Genomic DNA, 25,784 nt, shown 5'->3' with positions numbered 1-25,784 from the left:
GCTAAGCTGAGTCAGACTGGGAATCAGTTTTACAAACCAAAGTTGTGATGTGTTGTCATTAACTATTTCCTTGGTCGTCCTTCATTCTCACACCGTACATGTTTAACACAAGTCCTCCAGTGCTGGTCTGACAATCAAATCACCTTCCCAGGAGAGGGGAGGTACAGGACATGATTCTCAGGTAAGCTGGTACACTTGCATGCTCCTACAAGTAACAAGCCTGCTGCCCTTCTACAGTGTGAGGAGGCTGGGTGTTTTACCTGACTAGGAGAAGCATCTCCCCACTAAGGTAGGAAACTTGCAGTGCAGGAGTTGAATGTCCTCAGATATCCTGGTTTCGAAAAATGAAAGTGGAAAAGAAACAAGGGGAAGGACCACTTTGAGGAGGCAAAGATGTTTTACAAGATACACAGTTTGACCTTAAGATGTTGTTACCAATGCATCTGAGGAAAGATCAGGTACTTCTAGATGGAGCAAGGATTTTCTTTTCCCTTATCAGAGGGTTAAATTAAATGCTCTTTCTCTGCTGCCCTTTTTCCTCAGGTCTGCTGGCTGATAAAAGGAAGATCTGTGTTATCAGCCAAGGAGACAGGTAATCCTCAAGGAGGAGGCAGCAGGCTAGATGGTAGGGCAATAGAAAAGAAGGTTCTGTATGCCCTAGCAAGGAGGAGAGGGGCTGTGTCTCAACTCTTTCTCCATGACATGAGACAGCACAGCCCATTAGCACAATGCAGGAGTTGGGCTAAGGTCTGCTATTCAGTCACTGACTTACTCCCTTTCCTGGGCCTTGGAGGGAAAAGATGCTTTAAAAAGATGCAAATTCTTCTCAGCACCTTGTGAGAGAAACATATGAGTGAGAAGAATGAGTAATGGAGAGAGTACTGAGGTCAGGTTGAAAGATCACCGGCTAAGGGACAGTGATAGCAGCCTGTGTGATGGTCTGTGTTCATAATAATGCATTTTAGCATGGTTTTATCTCATCCCTAGATGTCCTCTCCGAGAGAAGTGCCTGTTTTTGGGTTCTGCCTCCATCCAACCTTTCTTTCAGCATTTTCTCCCAACCAAAGCCAGACTGGGCAATGATTAAATCTGAGAGGCAGGCTGGGCTCTTTGCAGTGGTGCTACAGCCTGCCTAACCTGTAGTTAGGTGGAGCTTTCCTGGTACTGCTGGCAAAACAGTCCCACTTTTAGAGCTGTTCTGGCTCCTTCAGGAGTGTGAGGAGAAAATAGTAGCATATGTTTATTTTAGTCAAGCAAGTGAAGAGTGCTCTCCTTGAGCAGCCCAGGGGAGAATGTGGAGAAAACTCTGCATTCTTGCATAGTCACTTTTCTGAATAGAGCTGCATTTTGAGAATGCAGAGCTTTGCTTGGTGTGGAAGGAACTAAGCTTTCATGCTGCTGCCTCAGCATTCGTGCCATCCGTTTGTGCCGAGCAGGTTTTTTTCCTTTTTTTCTTCTTTTTTTCCCCCCCCAGAGTGCTCCATGAGAGGTTAGTGACTCTTTAATTATATCAGGAGCTCCGTGAGCTATTTTGATGTGTTGTCTCTCTGGCTTTGGCACATACTCTGGGCTGATGACACATGGTCACTGTTGTCTGTCTCTGTCTTACTCTGTCACCACTGAATTTCAAATGTCGCCCTTGGATTTGACACTCTGGGGACTGGACAGACTTTAAAAAAATCCTCTCCTGCCTTCAGATACCGGTACAGATAATAAAAGGGATTTATCAGCCTGCACTTTTCTGTACCTGTGCCTCTGGGGATGTGCAAGGTAAATTCATACCCAGTTCTCATGAGACCTGCTTGCCTCTCTTTCCTTCGAAATACCGTGCGGCACAACTTTATTTTCTTAAGGATATTTTTTTCCCCACAAACTGTACCTCAAGTGCTTACAGAGCAAAACAATTCACAACAGTGGGTAAATGAGTATATTAGAGCCTCGAGCCAAAAAGCCAAGAACAGAGAAATGGGAAGAGGGAGCCATGAACAACCTGGAGCTGGGGAGAGGATGAGGTCTGAGCTGAGTCAGGAAGCAGCAGATATGTCTGAGCTAGCAGCAGAGCTGTTTTACACAGTGGGAGCTGAGGAGGAGCTAACTCCTGGGCATAGATGTCTCATTGCATGGAGGCAGAAGGACAAGCCTTGTGTGAGGCAAGGCCAAGAGAAGACGGCAGAGAACTCATCTGGAACAAATACAGGGAAGAGTTAAAAGCAGGGGCTGAGGGCTTTTGAGAAGTGCACGTTGTCAAGGAGTAAGGGTTGTTGGAACAGCTCAAGCTGTAGAACAGCATCCTATGATTTCTGATAGAGAGAGACATAACTAGACTCATACAGGCATATTGTGAGGGAAACTGGAGAGCCAAGTTTAAGGGGAAGAAAAGACATTTCCTCCTCACAGCCACCAGACACAAAAGCTTTGGAACAATTGTCTTTAGTGGCTGAGCAGGGATGAGTTTTGGCCTTCTGTAATTCAAGTAACCTTTGGTGGGGACCTATCTAATGTTTTCCCCCACCCACTCATGCCAGGGTTTGCCATCAGCACTCCCAGGCTTCCAGTCATGAAATGGTTTGGCCAGTCCAGAAGGATTTGGGATTTCACAGACCAGGACACACATAGGTGTGGCAGACAGCCACTAGCCAGTTGTTTTCTTTTACCTCTCTGTGCTAAATTGGTGTGATCAAAACATACCCAAGACCTGGGAGTCTAAATAATGGTCTTGTGCTCCCTGTGTGGAGCTCAGTAATATTTACTGAGCCTGACGGCTTCATTCTCCTGCGTGCTGACTGCATTAATGGCGGGCAGGGAGGGAGGGCAGGGATGAAGGATAGCTGAGAGGGGTCCGGGCGACACAGCTAACGGATGGCCTTATTAGAGACACTTTCCTGGGGCCTAAGTGGAGCTTTTTTGTCTGAGTCGGCAAGAAGTGGGTCATTTTGCTGGGCTGTCAGGCCCCAGCTCTCGCTGGAGAGAGGAGGCTGTGGCTGCAGCAGCCTGCTGGCTTCTCGCTGCTGTGTTTGGTTGGGGGATGAGGTGGTGCAGGGCTGGGAGGGGACCGAGAGACCATATTTGTAATAGCCCTCAGGGATCCCTTCCTGGAAAAAATAATAATGTCCAAATTGCTCTCTTATCCTACCTTGCCAGTGAGCAGTATTTGAAGGTCAGGAGGGAGGTAATGACAAGACACAAGACAGTCCCTTCTGCCCGACTTTCATTGCCATCTCTCTCTTCACTGTCTGGAGAGGCAGTGATGCCTAAGGAGGTACAAGATTGAGCTGCTGTCCATCTCACCTGTCAGAGATTTTAGAGAGCCTAGTGGCAACTAGGTCTCATTGATCCTGCATTGTGCCTGATCCACAGGGATCCAAGCCTGCTGCAGCCTTCCATGGGAAATCTTGTCTCTCTGTCCTAAGGTCTTGCTGCTAATGGTTTTGGCTCTGTGGATAGCTGCTTCTCTCTGTTGTATTGGCTAAAAAGGGGAATATCACATATATTGTGATGTTCTGCCCTGCCCATCCTCTCCATCATAACTGTGTTGATGGATCATCTGAAAAAATGCAGTATCAGAAGCAAACGTGCTAGAATAGGCCACAAGGGACTGCTCTGAAGGTATTCCCAGCCGAGAAGGAAACCAAATCTCGTAAGAATTTACAGATCAATATCAGCAGATTTGAAGTTAGAGATAGTCCACAATGAGATGTACATTTCTCTCAGCACTTTCCCAAAATGCAGCTAGTGATGCTTGTGCTGGTCACTGATCCTAGTAATGCAGATCAGCTGCCAGAGGACAATACCAGGTTTAACCACTTAGCCCTACAGGGGAGCTGGTTAAAACAGAGCAAATACCATGTCAATCCTGTCCTAAAAGAGCTGAGAAATGGAGGGAATAGTTTGGGGACTACTTTTTTTTTTCATACTTAGAGAGGGTCTGCTGCTGCATTACACTGACTTTCCACGTGAGCTGACATTATGTGAGGGATAGCTGAAAAGGGTGTTACAGCTGGGGTAAAAATTCTGTTTCATGAGGTGACATTTCTCTTAGGTGTATCTGGCTCTGTACACTGGAGAAAGGCTGGATGAGATAATTTTGAGGGAAAATGCAGATCCAAGTGAAATGCTAGCCTAAGAGACAGGAGTAAAGTGGAATATTTTTTACAGAGGAGTTACAGGCTTGTGCTTCTTTTCTAATATGGTGGAGGTGAAAACAAGGGCCCAGTACCTGACAATCCCTGCTCTCCATCTTCAATAGCTTTATTTTCTGAGATCATCTTCCACAGAGGCTAAACTGTGCTAATCCTCAGAGTAAACTCTACAGTTTGCACTCCTGTGGATGCAGGAGGGAATGCAGAAGGCAAATTTAATGTAGATTTATTTCTCCTATCCCATTTTTGTACTCCCAGGAATCATATCAGATTCTGCACTTGCACTGATTGGGAGGTTGTATGGTCAGGGCTGCACATACAAAATTCAGGAGGTAGTGGCAGGAGCCATAGGCACTGCTCAGTCACTGGTCCAACTTCTCTGTGATTTGCTGCACACAGGAACATTGGAGTTGTCAGCCTGGGTTAGACAGATGTAATATCTGGGCTCCAGTAATTGCCAAATAATTCAGAAAGGTGCAAGAAAGCCTGTACCGCACCATACCAGAATTACCTGTTCACAGGAGACATTTTCTTTCTGACTGAATGAGGTTAATGACCATCTTATGCCTGCCAGCATGAAGGCTTATAGTCCTTTATCAAACAGAGGTGATGACTCTGTTGTTGCTATAAATGCTTTGCTCAGGTTTTATCCATTTTAATTTTTTTTTTGTTTTTAATATGCAATAGGAAGTTCCAAAAAGTTAATTTTACATCATGTAAAAAAGTCTTTGGGCAAAAATGAATTTGTGCGCGCTTTTGTCATTAGCTCTACAATATGTCTATAAAGAGGTTACAACTGTGAAGGGTGGTTATTGTTTAAAAAAACAAAGAAATCCATTACTTTATCCTCTGAACAATCAGCATCCTATTGCTGATTGCCATATCCTTGTAGCAGTAACGAATTAATGATTACCTTTAGATTAGGTCTTTACTGTGCGCGTGATGCACCGAGAGCACAGCTAAATTGGGCTGGATGTAGTAAGGATTGCTGAGTCTGTACTCGAGCCTCCTTGGGCTGCGATCTTGTCAGAGCTCATAAGCTGAGCCAAAGAATTTGATTAGGCGGCTGGGTCTTTGGGGAGGGTGTCGGGGAAGAGGGAAGAGCTCAGGCTCTTTGATAGTAAAGCCTCCAACTCACCCATACCTGCAGCTGGATTTGCAGGGCAGGCAGGGCCTGGGCACAAAGCTGGCAGGGGAACAAGCTGCCAGGATGCTCAGGCCCCCACACAGTGGGATGTCAGGGAAGACGGTCCCTGACTCTCACAGGGGCCCTCAGTCACTCAGGGCCAAAGCATGGCTGCAGTGACTGGCAGTGAGTGTTTTCAAGGGTGACCTGGAGTTCCTCAAAACTGAACAAAACACCTGCCCCTGAATGCAATGTGGTGACACATGCAGCATCTTGGGCACCCGACCAGCTGAATGGGGCTTGTCCAAATCACCTAAGACAAGACTTGGGACCCAAAGAGCCAAACTGGTGGCCTGCCTTCCCAAGCCAGCAAGGCTTTCTTTGGCAGCTCCACATCCAGGCACTGATTGGATCTGGCCCTTTTCAGCTTTTGACACAGACGTGGACTCTCTTCCTGGCATTAGGGCCTCAATTAGCCTTTTCTATTTCTGATGTTCTGAATTTGCATGGTGAGAGCCAGGATTAAGGACAGGCAGTCTTAATGCAGCTACTATTAATAAATAAGGAAGATTAGGAGCTTTGTCAGTAACATAGTCCTTCCTCCTTCATTTAATTATTTGAAAACACCTCGTGTTTAACCCTCCACCCTCTGAATGAAGTAAATAAAAAGAAGTGAGATTATTGAAGATAAAGTTTAAATTAACTTTCTATATATGGGTCAGGTAAGAAAATTCTGTCTCTTGACTGACGCTGGTGCTGGCTTCTGCAAGAGTTTGAAAAAAATCTTCTACTCCCTTTTTTACATAAATACATTTTTATATCAGGTTGGTAATATTTCTTTATGTGTTTGGGGACTGCTGTTACCTACTTACAAAGCACAAGTAGCAGCAGGGCAAATTTCTTTCCCATCTCCATGCCACAGTTCATCTCCAGAGGGATCACATTTGGAATTTAACAAGGAATGAAATTTTTGTGGCCCACGTTTCCTCACTGATACTGCCAAAAAGAAGGATGTCTAGTGGTCTATTTGAGATGATCTTTGGGTTGAGGTTTTCATCTCACTGGGAATTGTACTGAGACCCTCTAACTCATTTCATAGCTGGTTGTACAAGAGGCATTAGTAGCCAGTAACTAGGTACCGAGGATGCATTCAAGCTGCAGTGACCTCAAGGTAAAAAAGTACTTCATCCCATTCCTATGCAGCTTAATTCCTTCGGGAGGTGTATCTCAAAGTGAGAGTACAACAGTTTCCAGATGTTTCATATCTGCTCATGCTCTATAAAGAATGATGACTAAATTGCAGTTTAGTGACCTTAGAGATTTAAAAAGGGGGAGGGGGAGAGGTGGCTGGCTGGCAGAGAGCTTTACAGTAATGGGATCTTTGCCAGTATCATTCATGCTTGAGTCAAGGACTTTCATTTCCCAAAAAGACGTGGGGATTAGCACAGCTTCTGCAGCCTGCCCTGCAAACAGACATGTCTTCCTCACGGATGTTGGTTATGTGTTGGTGTTCTGAGGTCAGCTCTCCTTGTAGGGTTAATGAACATAGCAGAGATGGAGCTGCTTAATCTCAAAAATCCTGGAGGAAAAGGTTACAGTTATTAAATCTAGTATGTTCTACTTGCTTTCCACACTTCTGGTCAAGGTGAGCTCTGCAGTGTCCTGGTGCAGGCTGAAAAACCCAAACTCAGTGCTGTGTCCTTCCATCTCAAGCTCTAGGACTGACACCTGAAGAACTACTCTGTATTATTTGTTCTAGAAATTGATAGGGGTTTTTTGTCTCATGAGGCCTTTGGATTCAATGTCATTTCTAACAGGGGTAAGCAGGAACTATGATCACTGTAATTTGGCTTGGAGTTTTATTGTGGCCTTTTGCTGACTGCTCTTGCCTCGTGCTCAGCGGTTTGGGATATTGGAGATGCTGCTTCCCAGCTCCCTGAGCTGTTTTCAGGAGCCCGTGTAATGTCTGGGTTGTTTGTTTTTTCTTGTGACCTAGGATCAATAGGTTGTGCTGTTTCCAAGTGAACTGCTGCTAAATGGCTCTCTGACTACATCTCTGGATTTTGTTCCTAAGCAGGCCTGCAAGTCTCTGGGCATGTAAAGGCACATTCGCTTTGAGGAAAGCCTGCTGTACATTGCCTGTTTCAGAGCAATTTTCATCTAGGAGATTAGCAGAGCACCACAGGGAGATCTTAATGTACAGTTACAAACTCAGAGGTGGTTTTCCAGGGCATCTATTCTAGTTTCCGGGTTTAGAAGGTGCTTTCAGCAAATAGTCTCTACTGTTCACTTAACACTGACTGTTTCTGTGAGTGTTCTGGTCAGTGAATGTATTCAGTAGAATAGGCCCAGAAAGAGACATGGCTAGAGTGAGCTAAATACATAATTGAAAAGATTATTTACTTGTTTCCTTGACCAGTATCTTGTACTGTGTTTTGTGTCATTCATATCCTTGTAGTGGATTATCTTGGTCTCCATAAAACACAGAATGGGGACGTATTTTTGCTGTTGAATAAGTCTACAGTGACAGAAAGGATGAACTCCAGATGAACAATGCACTTTCATCCTCATATTTTCTCAGCCTGTACAAACTCTTCTTGCTGTTTTTCTCCCTGGAGCTGTGAAAGTTTGGGATGTTGAGACCTGCTCTCTATTTTACCCTGTCAGGAGACATCTCTCCTCCCACTGAGGACAGTGGACCAGATTTTTTTTGACAATGCTTTGCCTTGCCACTGACCTGCAGAGCCTTTCCACTAGGCTGTAAATTAAATTACCTTAGTCCACAGATCAGGCCTCTTCCAGAGACCCTGCTGGGAAGGGCTGGAGTTCAAACTGCAGTGGACCAGCCACAAGTGTTTGTTAAGCTCAAAGTGAAAGACTCGAGGTGCAGGGGCCAAATGAGCGTAGGGTAAATTCTGTAAGCCTCGATTTTGATTCTATGGCTACTGAGGAACTCTTCTTTTACCTGAACTACTTACTCCCTTGTCCCCAAGGGCTTAATCAAGCCTAGCTGGAGCAAGGAGGAAATTCCCTTTAGGTAGAAAAATCATAATGTTTTTAGACTTTTTTCCTGCATTTGGAGAACACAGTCAGCAGGTGGATAACAGCTATGAGTCATGTGGAAACTGGCTTTTGGAATAACTTGAGAGTATGATAAAGAAAAAGACTGGGAATGCTTTTTCATTTTCACAGAAGTGTGATGATGATAGGACTGCTTGCTGTGAGCTTTCATTCTGTCCAGGATGAAACTAGTAAGAGAAGCCCCACACACATGCAAGCGTACCTTTGCTCTGAAAGCTCCTGTGCTCCCTGTGTGTGCTGCTCCTGTCTGAAAGTATCATTTGTGTATTGCTCTATTTCAAACATGTCTCCTTTTTGCTGTCTCTCTCTTTGTCTTTGGAAAATGTTAGGGCACTAAGCTGTGCAGGCTGATGGTGCCAGGTATCCTTTGTACCCACACAGAGACTCAGAAATAAACATCCCTGCTGTGACCTGGGAGCTTTCTCTTTATAATAGCATGTGGGCACATACAGAGAGCAAGTGGCAAGAGGAGTCCTTAGGATGCTCTCCATACCTTTTGTTTGATGTGCAGGTTTGTGTACAGTGAATTAAGACTCATACCTGGGGAGTGCATATTTTTATATAAGAGGATCATTTGTAAGTGGGGCAGGTCAAAGAATCTCGTATCTCACACTAAGCAGCTTTGACCCATGTAATGCACATCAGACTGTCGCTCTTAATTTGATAAACTAAATGCTAGATTGATAATCCTGCCTTTCTTTTTCCCCTTCTCCTCTTTCTAAATATATCCATGTATCTCTGGTTCTTGACTGCAAACCTCTATCTACCTCACTCCATAGATTAATCATAAATATGGATATAGATGACAGAAGGTTAAGGGCATGGCAGGGAGGCTAAGCAACTCCACTTCATTTATCATTGTTCCAGTGGATGTCTGGGGAGGTGCCTCACCTGTCCCAGCTTCTTTCAAGCAGTGTCAAGAGCAAAGGTGTTAAAACAAACAGGTCACAAATGCACTGATTTTAATCTTCCCTTCTGTATAGCTTCTCTATCCTCTGTGCTTTCTTGAGTGAGTAGAAAAAAAAGTCTGAAAATTTTTAGTCAGATTGAGCAGTTTTACACTGAGGTACAGAGAGGCAGACCCCTTGACTGCTGTATGTCACCAGGATGTGCAAGGATTTTGGAAGGGGCTGATCATTGCTGACAAGTATTTGTAGACAATCTTTCAAACTGAGTTAAGAGTTTTGGAAAATTATAAAGATGCAAGGTCATATTCTGGAAATGAAAGGCCAGGGATTTTCTTTTTTGTATTGGGCAAGCCAAATGAAACATGAATTAGAAGTAGGTAAAAAACCACCAATACTTCTGAAAACATTGAGTTGAAGATGAACAAAAAAGTCCCTCTATGTCATTCTGAGCAACATGGACTGGAGTGTTATGTGCTAGGCTCTGCTGACATGCAGCCTACTGTTTGGGGCAACACGCTTTAAGGAATATGTAAACAAGCAGGAGAGAGGCCAGAGGGGAGCAGCAGGCTTTCCAAGAGGCTGAGCAAACAGGACCTGCACAGGAAGGTTAAAAGAACTAGAGCCATAAAAATTTACTTGCTCTAAATGGGGAAGGCAAAGAGAAATGTAAGAGTTTTGTTCCTATAAATTGTTCTTTTAAAAGTAGTATTGATCTGTTGTGCTGCAAATCCCCAAGATGAGAAGTAATAGGTTAAATACTAAGAAGACTTTCTAACTAAGATGACTTTCTAACTGTAGGACTAGCAATGTACTGGAAGGGGTTAGTGTAGGTGGGAGGATATGGAGCTTCTTTCATTAGAGCTTCTTCAAACCGTGTAGGCAGATATTCTCCAGGAATGGATTTAAAAGAATATTTGATCCTGTCTTGGTGTAGCGGGCTAGACCAAATGATGTTCTTGAGGTCCCTTCTGGTTCCACCTTGCTGCAATTTCTGTGATTCGACACAGTCAAACCAATCTGACTTCCATGTAAGCTGGCTGTCTTTTTTTCACCCTGCTAAAATTACTCTAGTCTGAAACAGATGAGATAACAGGAAAGGAGTAAATTTCATGTAAGCAAACTTTTCCAAATGCTTGTTGGATTTGTTTCTTTACTCAGTCTCTTTTAGGAGATTATTAAGGAACAAACTTGTCATGGAATATGAGATAAAGCTGTATCATAAATAAAGTAAGAAGAAAAACAAAATTTACTGAATAAATAGAGAGGGAATATATAGCTGGTTCGCAGCATGAAAAGATGCCACAGCTCAGCGGATGTGTCACTGAGCAGTATTACGGCTGGTGTTTAATATGGATTAATAACCCAAAAATGGGAAGAATACATAGAAGGAAAAATGTGTAGATAATAGAGCAATGTTTAGGTTACCCAAGCCTATAAAAGATACTGAGAAAGTCTGGCAGTGAGCTCGCTGAGGCAATTTGCAAGCATCATAAGAGTAAATGAAATGCAGTATGGCAAAGGCAAGGTGATGCACTCAGGAAACAACACATTAGAATTAGTCATGCTCGTTTCTGGGTTCTAAAATAATTGTAACCACTCAAAAGAAAAGAATGAGGGGGAAAAAAAGGCACGACTGAGCAACTCAGTAAAAACATTTGTTCCGTCTGTAGTGATGGTGAAATAAAAGCATGCAAGATGAGAGACTGCATTAAGAAAAGGGTAGAGAATAATAGATAAAATAATACAGTACCATTATATAAATTGATGGTACGTGCTCTCCTTGTACACTCTATTCAGTTTGCTCACCCGATCTTTCAAAAGGAAATAACAGAAATAGAAGAATGACCAGAGAAAGGGAACAATAATGCTGGAGTCTTTTAATAGCTTCTTCATAAACAATGATTAAAAAGAGCAGCACTGTTTTCTTGAAAAAAGATAAATAAAAAGCATTGTGGTAAAGGTATAAAAATCGTCACCACAAAAAAGAAGTTCACTCAGCTGTTCCTATTTACTTCTCATTTTATTAGAAGAACAACAGGGGAAGCAATTGCATGAAAAACATCAAACCACTTTAAACCCCTGTAGAGGAAACTCTTTTACAAAATGTCTAATTAACATATAGAACTTGTTGCACCAGATAACTCTGAAATCAGAAACTTAGTAAGAGCTCAATAAGATTCAAAACAGACTCTAATTCTGATACTGTTAAGATTTACAGCTGAAATAGGAAAGATATGAAGATACAAAATATTGGACGAGGTATTAACCTAAGATACAAGGATGTGAGGGGTCTTGAACCTTCTCATTCCAGGGTAACAAAAAAAATCAGGAAGTGGCTGTAGAGTAAGAGGCAATATTTCTTTGCGCCATGTTTTTGTATGTGTGGCCAGTACTGGGTATTTTTGGTAGCTTTTCTCACTACAAACCTTTTGTAGAGGTGGGGCACGGAAGAGGTGAGTTGTTAATGTCATGGTATATGTCTTCTGAATTATAGTATTGGAACAGTTTGGCAATAAGGCAGCTGCTTTCCAGTTCTGATTCTGCCACTGACTTTTTTTGGGGGTGTTTTACATCCTCTCTTCTGCTTCGGTTTACCTATCTGAACATAACCAGATTGGTGCAGACTTGTGGTTTAGGAGACTTATGAGGCTTAATCAATGTAACTCTCATTTGTGAGTCACTTGAATGTGCTGATGTGAGGTATGCTGTTGATACCTATTTAGTGAAAAAGCCCTGGCAGTGTGCTAGGCTGCAGTGTCATGATGTTCCTGCCCAATTTTACATGTGGCTGGCCTTTGAAAGAGGCAGTTTTGTCTCCTCCACCCAGGCACGAATTCCTCCTTCTTCTCCCACTTGTGGTCATATGGCCATACCCATAGGGCTCAACACCCTGTTCATGGGTCAGGATCTCCTTTGCAAGACATTATGAAGACACAGATTAAAAATGTGATGTTTTCCCCTGCCTACTCTGTTTGTGCTATCTCCTGTGTGCCAGCATCCTTCCTCTCCCAAATTGATGTTGATAACCACTTGTACCATCCATGATCAAACTGTTCCTGTGCCTGGCCTTCCCTGTCTGCATTAGTCTCAGTCTAAAGCAGTTCCTCAGTATACCTATATTCTGTTAAGTGCTGAGTCAAATTCAGATCCTGTGTTGTAATTCATTATTTGGGAATAGACTAGGAAATACTGGTCTTGTTTTTCAGGAGAAGAAAACATAAATGTATTTGGGAATAGACTAGGAAATACTGGTCTTGTTTCTCAGAAGAAAACACAAATGTTTGATTGTTTTTCTCATATGAGGTTTGCACAGAATTCACTCCTTTAGCAGAGTAGGGAGAGGCAAGGACCAACTGCACACCTGAAATCTAAGCAACTCCACCTCACCTAGATGTCAGCTGTGCAATATGCTGTGCCTGATCAACAAATATATGCACCTCTTTGTTTTTCGCAGCAGCTGTTATTTCTCTACACGATGAGACACACATTTTTGTGAGGGTGTGTTCCCTTCATTCCCCGGTGTCCCATCTGGAAGGGTTTGGGGCTGCTATGGAGCACACATTCACATTTACAATTCCCATTAGGCAAGCTTGGCCTAAAAAACAATTTAAGATTTGAATACATGGTTGTGCTTGAAATCTGCCGCAAGTGTTAGAGGAATGTTTAGTCATCTCCTTAGTAGGACATAATCCTAGCTAGCACTTGGTTGGTATTTTATATTTCCTAAGTGCTTTACAAATATCAATTAATCCTCAGGTACCAGCACACCCTGTGCTTTGTTGTTCGCACCAGGAATTGAACATAACTGATCCTAAAAGCAAGAGCCTGTACTGTCAGAGCTAGCTCCATTAGCCTGCCTTCTAGGGCATCTTCAGCCTTGCTCTCTCTCCCCCCTTCATGACCTAGGAGGGACATTATTGCATTATTGCCTTGTGATGCCCTCTTAGTACCTACCAAAAATTGTGTGAGTAGTAGGCCCCCCCCCCTTATTTTCAGGTAGAGAAACTGAGGGAGAATTTGTATCAGGACTGGCCTTTAGAGGTGCTTTCATTCCCAGTTCTGTCCTCGCTTCAGCAGGACCCACTTGCCTTACAGTGGGTGAGTAACAACTTTAATCACCAGACAGGTATATAAAGAAAGCAAAGTATAAGGAGGAAAGGAGAGATGCCTCTCCACTACAGTGGCAGGGAACTGATGGACTCAAGGAAGACACTTCTTTTCCCACCCATCTAAAACCAGTGCCCCTCTGCTAGATAGGCTTCAACTGGCAGAGAGCAAATCATGATTTAGATTTTTTCCCAAAATCAATTAGACTCCTTCAGTGATAGAAGCAATTTGTGTGACTTTTAATCTTTTGCCAGCTCAACCTGATCAGCACTTTTTGAAGAATATGGAGCCAATATCTCTGCTAATCCAGGTAAATCAGCCATATCTGGAGACAGACAGACAGAGAGGGAAGGAAGGGAAGCTATTAAAACCAAAGAAGGCCCATTTCAGGACTAAAAGACATCAGTGAGGTACCTGATTTATAGGAGGAGAGTTGCCTTTCAGTCATTTTTAATGGAATATTATTAAAGGAAAATCAGGAGCTGTGAAACCTTTTGTGTCTCATCTCCTAATGTATTTATTTCTGCAGCAGAGAACCCTGTTAACCCCGCCAGGTAATGTATTCCTCGGCTGGCACGGGTGGCAAGGTTGTCCCCTAGAAATTTTATTATGGAACAAACTCAGTTAAATATTTGCACATGAAAAGACTATCTCAAGGTTTCAGGGGTCTTAAATTTGTTTCCAAGGAAAACTGCCTAGTAGAGCTGCTGAATCTTCCTGCATATGGCTACAAAATACCATAATTTTGACGTCTCTCTGGCTTTTTTTCCTTTGTCAATGCAAATGAGTTTAGATAGATAGATGACTAGGTGGATGCTTGCCTAAGGCAATGTCAGGCTCTGGGCAAAGTTTGGGTCGCACTTCTGAATTGCTTTCCCATAATTTTTCAAGCAGACTAATAGTTGAGGTTGTCATCATTGTACGAAAGGCAAGTTCTACATAGCAAATGACACACAAGCCTCAATCCTACAGACACTTAACCACCTATTTAGTTTTCTATGTTGCAAACAGTCTTGCAGCAGTTGCTGACAAATCTCACAGGTGACTGTATTGAAGTGACAACCTCAGATTTGACTGATGTGTAAGACTTGGCTTTTTCCTGATATAGAGAAGGACTGTACAAGAGTGAAGATGTCTGTATTGGACGTGTCCTTCGCTTTCTTCATTCCTGTTGTCAGTCCCTTCTTAGCTCCTTCTCAGTAATACTTTCTAATACATGCTAACATACTTACAAAGTTGAAAAAACACCTTTTCATTGGATTTCCAATTGGATGATACTGTTTGCATGAGAGAAGGTTCCTAGAGGTACCCACCTTTTTGGCTAATAGTGGTCAAGGGAGTGCGTGCAAAACTCAAAGCATTCAGCTATTGCATGAAATAATGAGCTGTGTGCCTTCAAAGGCTCTGTGGATATATGTCAGCTAGTTGCATGTACATATCTTTATACTTTCTTGTAAGGTGTTTCGATAAAAATTAATCACCCCCTAGGGTCATTGGTTTCAGCCAGAACAGGGGCACAGAGGGAAGTGTGTTTACATTCAGATACTGCCACCTCAAAAAAAGAAGAATCTGTAAAAACACAAATTTGATTTTATAAGATCAGAGAAGAGGACATCCCAGTGCTTTCCTTTTTATTGTACTAGGTCTTCTAAGCAGGCTTTGTTTAAACAGCATGAAAGTAGCTATAACCAAATTAGGCAAAATCTGATAGTAGCCTGATTAGGAAGGTATAAATTGCCTTCTTCCAGGTCCTCCCACAGCGTGCCTGCTGAATGAGATTCAGTGCGGCTTAGCGACGTGTGTCATCGTTCATGTGTGGGCACACTGAGAGAAACCCTGCCATTATGCTTCTTTGAAAGTTTTTGTTCAGCAAAGCTGTAAATGACAACACAAGTTAAAAGCTGATGGAGAACTAAGACCTCAAGCAAACCAAAAAGCCAGGTTATGGTCTTAGTATCACTGGAATAAAGCTGACATGAAAACAGCTATTGTCACTTCTAAGTGCACAATGGTATATCACAGCCAGACTCTGGTCTTCTCCTGGAAGGTCCATGCATGCTTACACAGGCATGGGTTTTGCAGCACTGTGTGTGTATTGGCAGAGAGCAGTTTCTTGTGATACTTTCGTAACATCTCGTTCTGGTTCATGATTAGTGTTTTGGTGCAACCATATTAGACACAGGTCCGTTTAAATTCTTCTCAGGCTTTTTACATGTGGCTGTGTGTGCTGAAATTGTGATGCTTTCGGAGCATGTGGTGAGCTTGAGATAGAGCTGACCTGCCAAGGGTGTATTTCATCAAACAGTGATGCAGAAGTCTAAACAGATTGTTGGGATTGGTGCAGTCATTTTAGGATCCCATTTACATGGGCCACAAGAGCTGTCAGATATTCTGATATTCTCTTTCTGGACTTTGTATTTTTGCTGGGCAGCAAAGCTCTGGCCCGGTAAATTCAATGGAAAATTTTCTAGTGGGCTTTGGAGAGATGTGCTCACTGAAAGGGCTACATTCAAACCTGTTGGACAAATGGATATTTTTCCCTAAATGGCAAAGGGATGATCTTGCAGAAGTTTTCCATTAGCAAATTTCAGATAGTCGAAAGGTTCTCTTTTTTTTAACCAGAAGATATTCCTCCATGTGAAAAGTCTTTTCTTTTCTTTTGAAAAAAAAAAAAAAGACCAGATCCTTAACTAATTTAGAAACTGAAATTTCTGTTTAAAAAGTATTTCTAAAGCCAATTTTCAAGCAGATGCAGATCCATTCTTTCTCAAATCCAAAGATTGTGGCACATATTCGTCTCCAGTTGCAGTTGTCTTCCCAGCCTCTCTGTCCTACACCTCCCCCCAGGAGAGAGCATGTGAGAGACCAGACCTGTTCCTTAATCCCAGCAAAACTGTGTGTGCTGCAGCTGGTCCCCAAAGACTGCTGTACCATATAAACTGACTATGCACAAAATATACTGATATACTGTGTATTTTTCTTAATATAGTATTTCCTTTAATATCCTCTCACACCCTCCTCTTTCTTCCATGCTTTTCTCCAAGGGCTCATGAGCCTTTTTAATTTTAGATTTTCATTTTGTTTTGGTAGATTATGTTTTGTTTATTGCTTTCTGTCCCTCTGAGGTTCCCATACAAGACTTAGCTTCATGTGGCTTTTATTTGAAGAAAGTCCAAGCTTGCCTCTCTCCTAACCTCACTGGGTTTTCTTTTTTTGTGTGTTTTGGATTTTTGTTTGGTCGGTTTTGTTCTGTTTGTGTTTTTTGTAGCCAGGAATCCCTTGGGCTTCTAACCTGCATTTTGACATGGGACAATGGTCTGTCATCTCTGGTGCGCTTCTAGAGACGGGGAATAATAGGGATGGTTGTGCAATGGTTGTTTAATTAAAAGTGGAATGTGTATATTCAGAGGCGGGTATATAATTTGTGCACATATATATGTGTGCACATTGTGTATGTGTCTTGCTGATAATTGCTTTGAGCCTCTTTCTTGCTTTCCTGAGCTGACATTCACTGTTCACTGTTTGCTACAGGGGAAAGAAAAAGCAGGGAGCACACAGAAATGTCACAGCTGAGAGGGTTTCTGTAATCCTCCAACATATGTTCAACATTAAAGCTCCTTCAGCAAGTCTGATGTGCTCACAGTCATCATGGGACCAGCAGTTAAAGCGCCCCAGTGCTGCCAGGAAAACGTTATCCTGGCCCTAATTGAGAGCGACTTAACTAATGTTTCATTTCCTAATTAGTCCTTGTCAGCCGCTGGAAGGCCGCGGATGCTGCTGGTGGCACGGGGCCCATCGCTGCTGTAATTGAAGTTGTTCTGACAGTCTAGGGCTTTGGGGTGATCCATAAAGTAGGGCTGATGGTTCGGGACCAAACTGGGTGGAATAGGAGAGAGGGTCAAGCATCAGCTGAGACACACTGTGAGCATGCTCTGCCAAACCTGAATGGTTGCGAATCAACTCTGAAATGACAGAGATGACAGAGTAACAGTGAGGGAATGAGGACATCACTCTATGCTGTGCTCAGTGGGAGCGCAGCTGGCTGGAGAGAGCTACCCAAAGGGAGCTGCTGGGACCAAATGGAGGTGAGGAGAAGATCCTTTCCTGGAGAGGAGCTAATGGACAAGGACAGGCCAACCACAAGGAATGCTGTGCTCGTCTTCAGAGCACAGGGCAAGTGTTTTGCCATGAACTTGAATCTTAGAGCAGCGAAGAACTGTATCTTCCTTAAGAGGTTTTTGCCTCTTCATCATTGTTGTTCTTTGGCATGAGTTTGGTGGAATGTACTCTGCCTCCTTCACTTTTGAGCGCCATGGCTGAGCTCTTGCCTTCCTTCCCACCACTGTCTATCCTCTGTCTCTGCTGGGACAGGGCATCCACATGGCTTTAGTGTTGATGTGCCAGCAATAGAACCAACACACAAGACAGGAGCACCCTCCTGCCATGCTGGGGCTGTGTCACATCAGCCTAGGATAGGGTGTTTGGCTAGTGATTGGAAAACAACTTCTAGAACCCCCTTCCAGATGGAGATAGGACAGAATGAGGATCCGAGCTTGAGATCAAATTTTAACTAGAAAGAAATGATCTGTGGTTGCTCAGCAGAGGGATTGTTGTGCCTTCACAGAAATTGTTTGCCAAAACTCTTGGTAAACAGTGGACTGGGATGAGTCTGGTGGAGGAACCTGGCTCATCACACAAATCCCAAGGGTTGTGAAGTGGGACATCTGGGCACCCTGGACTTGGCAGACACAGCTGGCAGGCACTCACAGGACAAGTGGGCAACAGGAGGCCTGCAAGAGGAAGAAACAGGCAGTGTCAGCTTTGAGGCTCACAGGCAGTGCATGGTCACTTGCTGACCTTCTCCAGCCAGCCAGCCCCATCTGTTCCCCTCCAGCTCTGGGAAATGGGGTGGATGGGATAAAAGCTTCTCCACAGTGCAACTGTGCTGACTGCTGGGCCTCGGGTCCTGTGGCAGCACTGGCTGCATGCTGGGCTGTTGCAGTTCTGTGCCTCAAGAAATCATGACCCTCACGATGGGGGTCGGCAGCTCACAGACAAGAGGTACATGTGAAGTTTAGCAGGCAGTGGTAACAGGGATACAATGATTCCCTTAAACCAGGATAAATCCCTGCCTCTCCTTGCTGGCAGTGGTGACACTTTCTTTGCTCTAGGGCTCTAAGTCTCTACCCAAAGCCTTTTAAGGAAGGACAAGCTATAGAAAACACTACATTCTTCAAGGATACCTGCCTTCTGTGGGTTGAAAGTGGAAGGTGACTGGGACTACCTCTGTCTGGAAGGTGGCATCAGGGAAACAACCCCAGCAGGTCCAGCATACATAACTTGGCATACAAAGATTCATACAAATAATGAGGTACTGCAGAATCCACTGGGTCAACTGATAGAGTGTGCTGCTGTAGCTACCATGCAGGGCCCCTCACTGTCCCCAAACAGTGGTGGGACGGCTTCCTGGCTACCCCAGATCACACAGGCCCGTCCTGTAGTGCACGGGCGTCAGGACAAATCTTGGGGTGTATGTGCAAGTACCATGGTGATTAAGTAAAACTCAACAAAGCCGAATAGACTCCCTCCTTAATTAATATATTTGGTGATCCATGCTGTGAATGGACAAGAAAGTATGGACTTGTAGCACAGCATCAGCTGAAAGGAGAGGGCTGGCACTTGGCACCAGATGGTGTAATGACATGGTAGGAGAAGAGGAATTGAAGTGTGCTTGTCTATACTCAATATACACATCTTAGAATCATAGAACAGTTTGGGTTGGAAGGGATCCTTTAAGATCTTCTAGTTTAACACATCCGGCAATGAGCAGGGAATGCAATAAGAATCTTTTTCCAGAGACTCTCCTGTTTCCTACCAAGAACCCCACAAAGGAAAAAATGGGCTTCAGGATACATGTGAAGCCCCACTGTGTACGTAATTTCCATAGCAAGCCACTCACATCATATAGCTCACTCCTGGCGCCTGCCCAGGTGATTTCTTCTTTCGTACTGATGAAGTTGCTCGACCTTGGTGCCCTCTGTGAAACTGTGAACTTGAAGGCAGCATAATAAATTTCCACCTCATCCCAGGTGCCTGTCAGCCTGAAGCTCCCGCAGTAAGGTGAAGGGGGAAAGAGGGGGATCATGTCTTTACCAAAGCAGGCTGACTCTCTAATGCCCCATTAGCATACCACACACAAGCATTCAGCTTTTAATTAGTTACGTGGTGTGATAATTAAGTAATATTTCTCCACAATTTTCCTCTTGTGTGGAGCAGAGGGGAGGGGGATGGTGCCTGTTGGGGATGGGGGTTAAGGTTGTTTTAACGTTGTAAGTAATTGCAACTCCAAGGAGAAGCAGAAGCAAAATGCAAGCACTCCCTTTGAGAGTGGTGGAAGCCCCAAGCTGGGCTCTCTCATGTCTCCCCTCCCATTCCCCCTGGCATGGGCTTACCCTCCTTCAGTCAGCAAAGTGCTCAGTGGATAATAACACATCCTCTGGAGCATCCTTTTCTCCATCTCAATGTATGCAGCTTCAGATCCTGGTGGGCTGATAAAGAGCTACCTTCCTGCCTGGATTCGAAGCTGTTTGTATGTAGGGGACTGTTAGGGAGAGGCTGAAGAAGAAAGCTCTGGATGGGGGAGAATCGCAGGCCTTTCCAGAGCTGGGGAGCTGTACGCAATGCAAAGGTGAAATAATCGAAAAGGTGTTTCATGGTGACATGGCAGAAAAATGTGTTGGGAGGCCAGAGCTAGGAGAGGGGAAGCTCTGCACAATGAAGTTTGTGTCAGATTTGGTGCTGCAACATGTGTGGTAATGAAAAACAGCTTTCCTACCATCAGGAACAGTGAAGGCCTGTGCCTAGCTGCAACAGGGCAAATGTGGCCTCCTCATCTGGGAATCTCTTACCGGAGAGCAGAAGAGGTATAATTGATCCATGCAAAGCAGTGGCAGAAATAAAATAAAGCCTATTACCAAAGCAGGCTGTTGTTTCAGCAGCGTGCATGCCATTGGGCTGCTTATGACAGGGAAACAGATGGTAATTCTGCGAGCCCTGCACATCCTGGCACACGTGTAGATTCAAAGAGTTACTGCATCAGGGAAGAGGCAGATGCAAGTTTGTTGGGATATGAAATAACATACAATTTCCTAATGAATTCAACAGCTATACCATCCCTCAGTCAGGTCATAATTACCTCCATTAAACATATCCCCACTTCCCAATAGGAAACTCAAATGAAAATGAACCCTAAAATATGGTGGGTTTATCTATTCTTAAACTGTGTAGAAGCAAAGACTGAGATACAATTTTGAAATAAGCTCCAGAAAAACCTTTGGCAAAATAAATCTCTTCTAGGCCTATTAGGAGATCACTACCAAAACCATGCCCTAGCACTTTCATCTGCTAAGGTGAGTTGCAGTGCATGAATTTGCTTGCTCGCCCTGGCACATCAGGCACTCCTGCCTTATCCAAGAGGGAGGGATTTATATCCTCAGAGTGTCAAACTCAGGGGATGCTGAAGCACAGGTACATTTTGTCCTTGTAGTAAACTTTTGGTGGAGAGTATATGCTCTTTCACTGAGTATTGCTAAACTTCTTGTTTTCATTCCAGTCTGTTCCTAACCAGGTGAGGGGACATCTTCTCCAGGGCAGCTTGAAATGGGAGTATGATGTTTGTTGAAAGTGACACTGTTTGGACAGCTGTGTCTTTGCTGCCATGGGAGAAGCTGTCTGTGTCCATGTCAGTGGCCAAAAGCTGTTTGAGAGGGCTCTTCTCCATGCCAGGGAGAGAGACTTTCTAGGAGGCAGTTTAACAAAGGTTGATTGAAAAAATGAAGTGTCGCGTCTCCTGTCACTGGCTTGTACTGTGTACAAGAGGGCAGGGGACACTGAGTATCCATGGAACCCTACACAGGTCAGCATGGGAGCTGAACAAAGAGTTGCAGAGCCTTTACGCGCCACTGAGCTTAGGTTGTTGTGGTGGTGGCTCACTTTCCTGTTGTTGGGCAACTCTGAGGGTGAGACCAGTGCTTTGCATCCTTCCTGCTCTCCCGGACCTGCCTCCCATCTGGGCCAGTACCTCTCTCTGCCCCACTCTCCTAGCCCTGGATATATTTTATCCCAAGACTGTCATTCCTGCCCAAATGTGTTATGATACATGAAAGCATCCAGTGGGAGAATCATCTGCAATTATCAGAATACTTTCTTCCATTGACAAAGCTCAGCTTGGAATTTGGAGTACAAGACATAAAAGACCAATAGAATAGAGCTTGATTGATAGCTGGCATGATTGCAAAACTACAGTACCTGCATCCAGCCAGCTATAAATTGTACCACGGTGCCTATCAGCCAGCTTCTCTTGAAACATTTGATTAGAGCTTCTTTCAGCCACCCTTGGCCCTCCCCAGCTGCTAGGGAAAGGGCTTTTGAGGGAAAAAACCTTACGTGATTTGAGCTGAAATCATGTCCTAAATATTTGAAGTGACATGAATTGAACACCCACTTTTTTTTTTTTTGGTAGTCCTGAAACTGGCTACTAGAACTGCTTTGCAAAATGATTGGGTGTTCAATAGCCAAGGCATAAAAACTGCTTGCCCAAGATAAAAGGACAGAAATGCCAAAAGATTATTTTGAAAGAAGAGGATTTTTTCCCTTTTTTTTTTTGTGGTTTTCATCTGGTCAGTGGCACTGGCATTTGAGCAAATCATTGATTTTTGTTGTATCCCCCATCCTGACATCCCTGGGGAAGAAGGCAGCTGGTTTCCTCACTGAGTTGGAACCTGGCTGCTCTCATGTCCCATTGGGAAGCACTGTAGTGATGTCACAGAGGCACTTGTGAGCTCAGACACAGCCCTCATTCTCTTGGGAATCATTCCACACTCACGAGGCAAGGCTAGAATCTTCACATGGCACATCACTGTGACATACAGATGCAGCAGCTTGTTCCTTCCATGGTGAGACTTCCTCGGAGACTGTCTTCACTGGGCTTTCAGGCATGCTGTAGCGGGCCAGTGAGTGTTGCCCCATCCCCCAGAGGAGGTCATTAGTAGAACAGGGAGTTGAACTCCATACAGGTTTCTGCATCCTGTTCTTCCCTCTCGCTGCTACAGAGAGAGCTCTGGGCTGAGGAGCATCCAACCCATGTGAATGTGAGTCACGTTTTGCTAAGCTGTGCACCTATGTGAGTGTACTACCAAGTTTAAATGACAATGGGCAGAGACCTCCCACGCAGAGCTGTCAGGGTAGCGATTATTTATTTATTTATTCTCTTTTTGATAATTTAGTTTAAATCAATGTGACACACACTAGTATGTTTTCCAGTATAAATCAACACCAAAATATAGTTCTGTCCTTGTTATGTGTACAGGCTGGCATATCCGTCTGCTTGGCAGAGAGGGCTCCAGGGGCCTGACAATGAAACTTCCCTGGGGGAAGACACTTTTGCATTCACTTCCCAAATTGTCTATTGCCTCTGCAAGCACTTTTTCTTTTACTAATGAGAATAATAAGCTTTCATGTAGAGACACTTGCAACATGTGTTTACTGCTGTGAAAGAATTTAGATAGAGGCTTAAAGAAAAGCAAAATAGGGTATTGTCTAGGATATCTCCTTGAGAACAATGTCAGTTTAAGTAAGGGAACTCAGGATTGTTGAGTATACTTGAACTTGGTTGTGGGGTTCTTTTGATGGAAGCAGAAATGAAATAAAACCACTTAGCAGCTTTGAATCAAAATGCTGGCTACATTTGGCAGAAATCTGTGAATCGAATTATTCTGGTATGTGGAGCTATTAAGCAAAACCTGAATACATTTCTCAGTGCTTGAGAATTTGAATGGGAAAGGAAGTAAATACCACTCCACTTCGATGGAACAGAACTGCAGAGGAGGGGAAGGATTTTCACAAGCTGACTCAAAAGGCCAGTGTCCAGCTTGAAGCTTCCAATTCTTTTTCTGGTTCCTACTTTTCACAACACTTATGAGTTTCCATATCAAGACCCCAAACCAATGACATTTCAGCATGACACTCATGCCATATGAGCGGAAAGCACAAGGACTTAGAAGGGGAGAATGATGGGTCTGCCTTTTTCCTTGCAGAACCCTTTTGCAACCCTCAATGGAGCTCTTCTAAATGGAAAGATACAGGTCAAGAAAGGGCTTGCTGGCTGGTTTTCTCATGGAAAATAGGGCAAATAACTGCCACCCACCCACATCAGTGTGGAGCAGGTGAAAGGAAAACTAGGCTTTAACAACCAGCAGCTTTAACTGCAGCTTTGTCAAGGAGACCTCTCCTCTAAGATCTTTGGGATAATGCAATAGGCATAGCAGTGGGGGGAGAAGAAACAAACCCTACAGAATTTGGGCTGTGGCCTCTTGCCCTCATGTCCTCAGAAAATGGCTTGTTCAGCACAGCTCACAAGCCTATTTTGCCTTCCAGGCACCTCAACACCAGGAAGATGCAGACGAATCATAGAGAATCTGGAGAAGCACAGCTAGCATGATTAAAGGGCTGAAGGATTGACTTATTAGGGAAGATTAAAGAAGCTAAATATGGCGAGGTTGGCTAAGTGGCAACTTAAGACGGGACATGAATGATAACAATCTACCAGCTTTTGAAGGAAGGGAACAGCTAGGAGAGAGAAAGAAGAGGAATTGACAAATCTGGTTCAAGGGGTGAACAGTAACTGACTGAGCATGTGATAATTGAGGTCGAATAACAAATAAACCAAAAAATCCCAATCAAAATCCTAGATAGCTGATGGGTATCTAAAAGGAAATAGACACTGAACTGTGAGTTGCATTTAAATAGATGTGTACTGTAAGAGCTGAACCCCATGCTCGACTAGTCTTCTATGGCTTGGCTGTAGTCCACCAACACTACAGTCCTTTCTAGCTCTCTCAGTAATTGCTCCTCCTCAGATCAGGGCTGCTAACACATGCAAGCATTAGAGTGAGAAGTCTGTCCTGGGCACTCCACATCCATCCTCACCGAGGTCAGATCTATTAGGAGTAGAAAACAGGGGCTGAGCTGATGATGTGGGGTGGGGAGGCTGCTCAAGAGCATCTCACAGTTCCCTTCCTGTCTCATTGTGGGGATCTGAGGTACTTAAATGTGCCATTAGCTTTGTAACTTTATCTTGGCAGTAGGATCAGGAATCAGATTAAAGATTTCACCTCCTCCTCATTTCCTTCCTGCTAGTTGCATGGCCATTGCACAGAGCATGTGCTGAGCTGCCAGAAATTCAGCCTGTTGAGAAACTTACTATAAAGACAGCGTGAAATGGAGGTGTCAGAAAGCTTCGTGCTGCTAATTAAGCTGGTGTGCACAGAAACATAACTGTTGTCAGTGTTTAATTCTGTATCGTGCCTTAAAGCTCTGTTGATGCAGCTCTCTCTGCCTGCCCTGCAGCCTCCCAGATCTCCTCAGCCAGCACTTCTTTTGACAGCTCTGCCTGCGCCCTTGCCACCCACTGCTGCTGCATTTCATCCTCCTGTGTAGATGAGCTTCCCCAAAAAATCCCCTAGCACATCATCAGGGTGCTCTGCCCCTCTCTTGCTTAACAAAGTTTCCAAATGTCCCACAGTGATATTTCCCAGCCTGTCCTTGCAAGGGTGGCAAGCTGTCTCTTGGATGGGTCCCTTGCTTTGCTGCTGGTAAACCTGAGGTGGATCCATGGAGAAACTGAATATATATGTTTTGGAAGAGTGCCACAGAGTTGGGCCTTGGCAGGGAAACGCCTGGGCTAGACTGTGTTCCAAAACAAGGTCCCTCAGGCACACTTTTTCACTATTGTCTGTGGAAGTCAGGTGTAAACAGACAGTATAATTTGCAAGAAAGAGGGAGATTGCAGTATTTCTGTCATCAGTAATAAGTGGCACAACGTCCAGAGAAGGTAGTTTGCTTGGGTTGCCAGTTCTTCTCAGCTCCTGTCTGTGCAGGCAGACTCACTGGAAAAGGATGATGCTGTGACTCCTTCTTGTGCTGTGGAGATGGTGCTTCTTCAGCCCCATCTCTGCTCTGTTCGTCTTTCCTCACTGTGGTGCAAAGCATGCGGGTTTAGTGATGATCCAGCACTAGCTATGTTGCAGAGGGCAGTGCTGGCTTGTCTCTGGGTGTACTCTGTAGGTCTACATAGTCAACCTTTCATAAGGTATAGATTTACTAGAATGAGAAAGGTTATAAGGGGAACTTCCTACTACATAACCAGCCCATGTTATATGTGCTTCCTCGTTGCATGGTGCAGTACAGTCCTTCCATTGAGGCCAGGGCTTGGGCCACCTCTTGACACACAGGTAGAAATAACCAGTATTGCCTGTAATCCCCTGTCACTATAGATTATCTGTACAAACAACAGAGGATGCTTGAGAAGTCGAGGCAGGCAGGATGTAGTGCCAACAGAATACAATACGGGGATGTGTTCCCATA

General features: G+C 44.1%; 1 protein-coding gene and 1 long non-coding RNA gene across 2 annotated transcripts in view; both read left to right on the top strand.

Moving 5' to 3' along the window:
* Positions 1 to 512: 512 nt before the first annotated feature.
* The window catches only part of LSAMP (limbic system-associated membrane protein), a 254,221-nt gene continuing 228,949 nt past the window's right edge, over positions 513 to 25,784 (top strand). The window contains exon 1 of the mRNA XM_017814594.1: positions 513 to 592. Within this exon, the coding sequence (XP_017670083.1) occupies positions 513 to 592 (80 nt within the window). The remainder of the gene's footprint in view (positions 593 to 25,784) is intronic.
* On the top strand, positions 22,261 to 24,645 carry LOC108497328. The gene is made up of 3 exons (XR_001874758.1): positions 22,261 to 22,510; positions 23,796 to 23,916; positions 24,558 to 24,645. It is a non-coding gene; the product is annotated as an uncharacterized LOC108497328 (long non-coding RNA).

Source organism: Lepidothrix coronata, unplaced genomic scaffold (genome assembly GCF_001604755.1).
Source record: "Lepidothrix coronata isolate B3197 unplaced genomic scaffold, Lepidothrix_coronata-1.0 Scaffold46, whole genome shotgun sequence".
Lineage (NCBI taxonomy): Eukaryota > Metazoa > Chordata > Aves > Passeriformes > Pipridae > Lepidothrix > Lepidothrix coronata.
The sequence above is the reverse complement of the archived record's forward strand: the minus strand, read 5'-3'. Positions and strand labels throughout refer to the sequence as shown.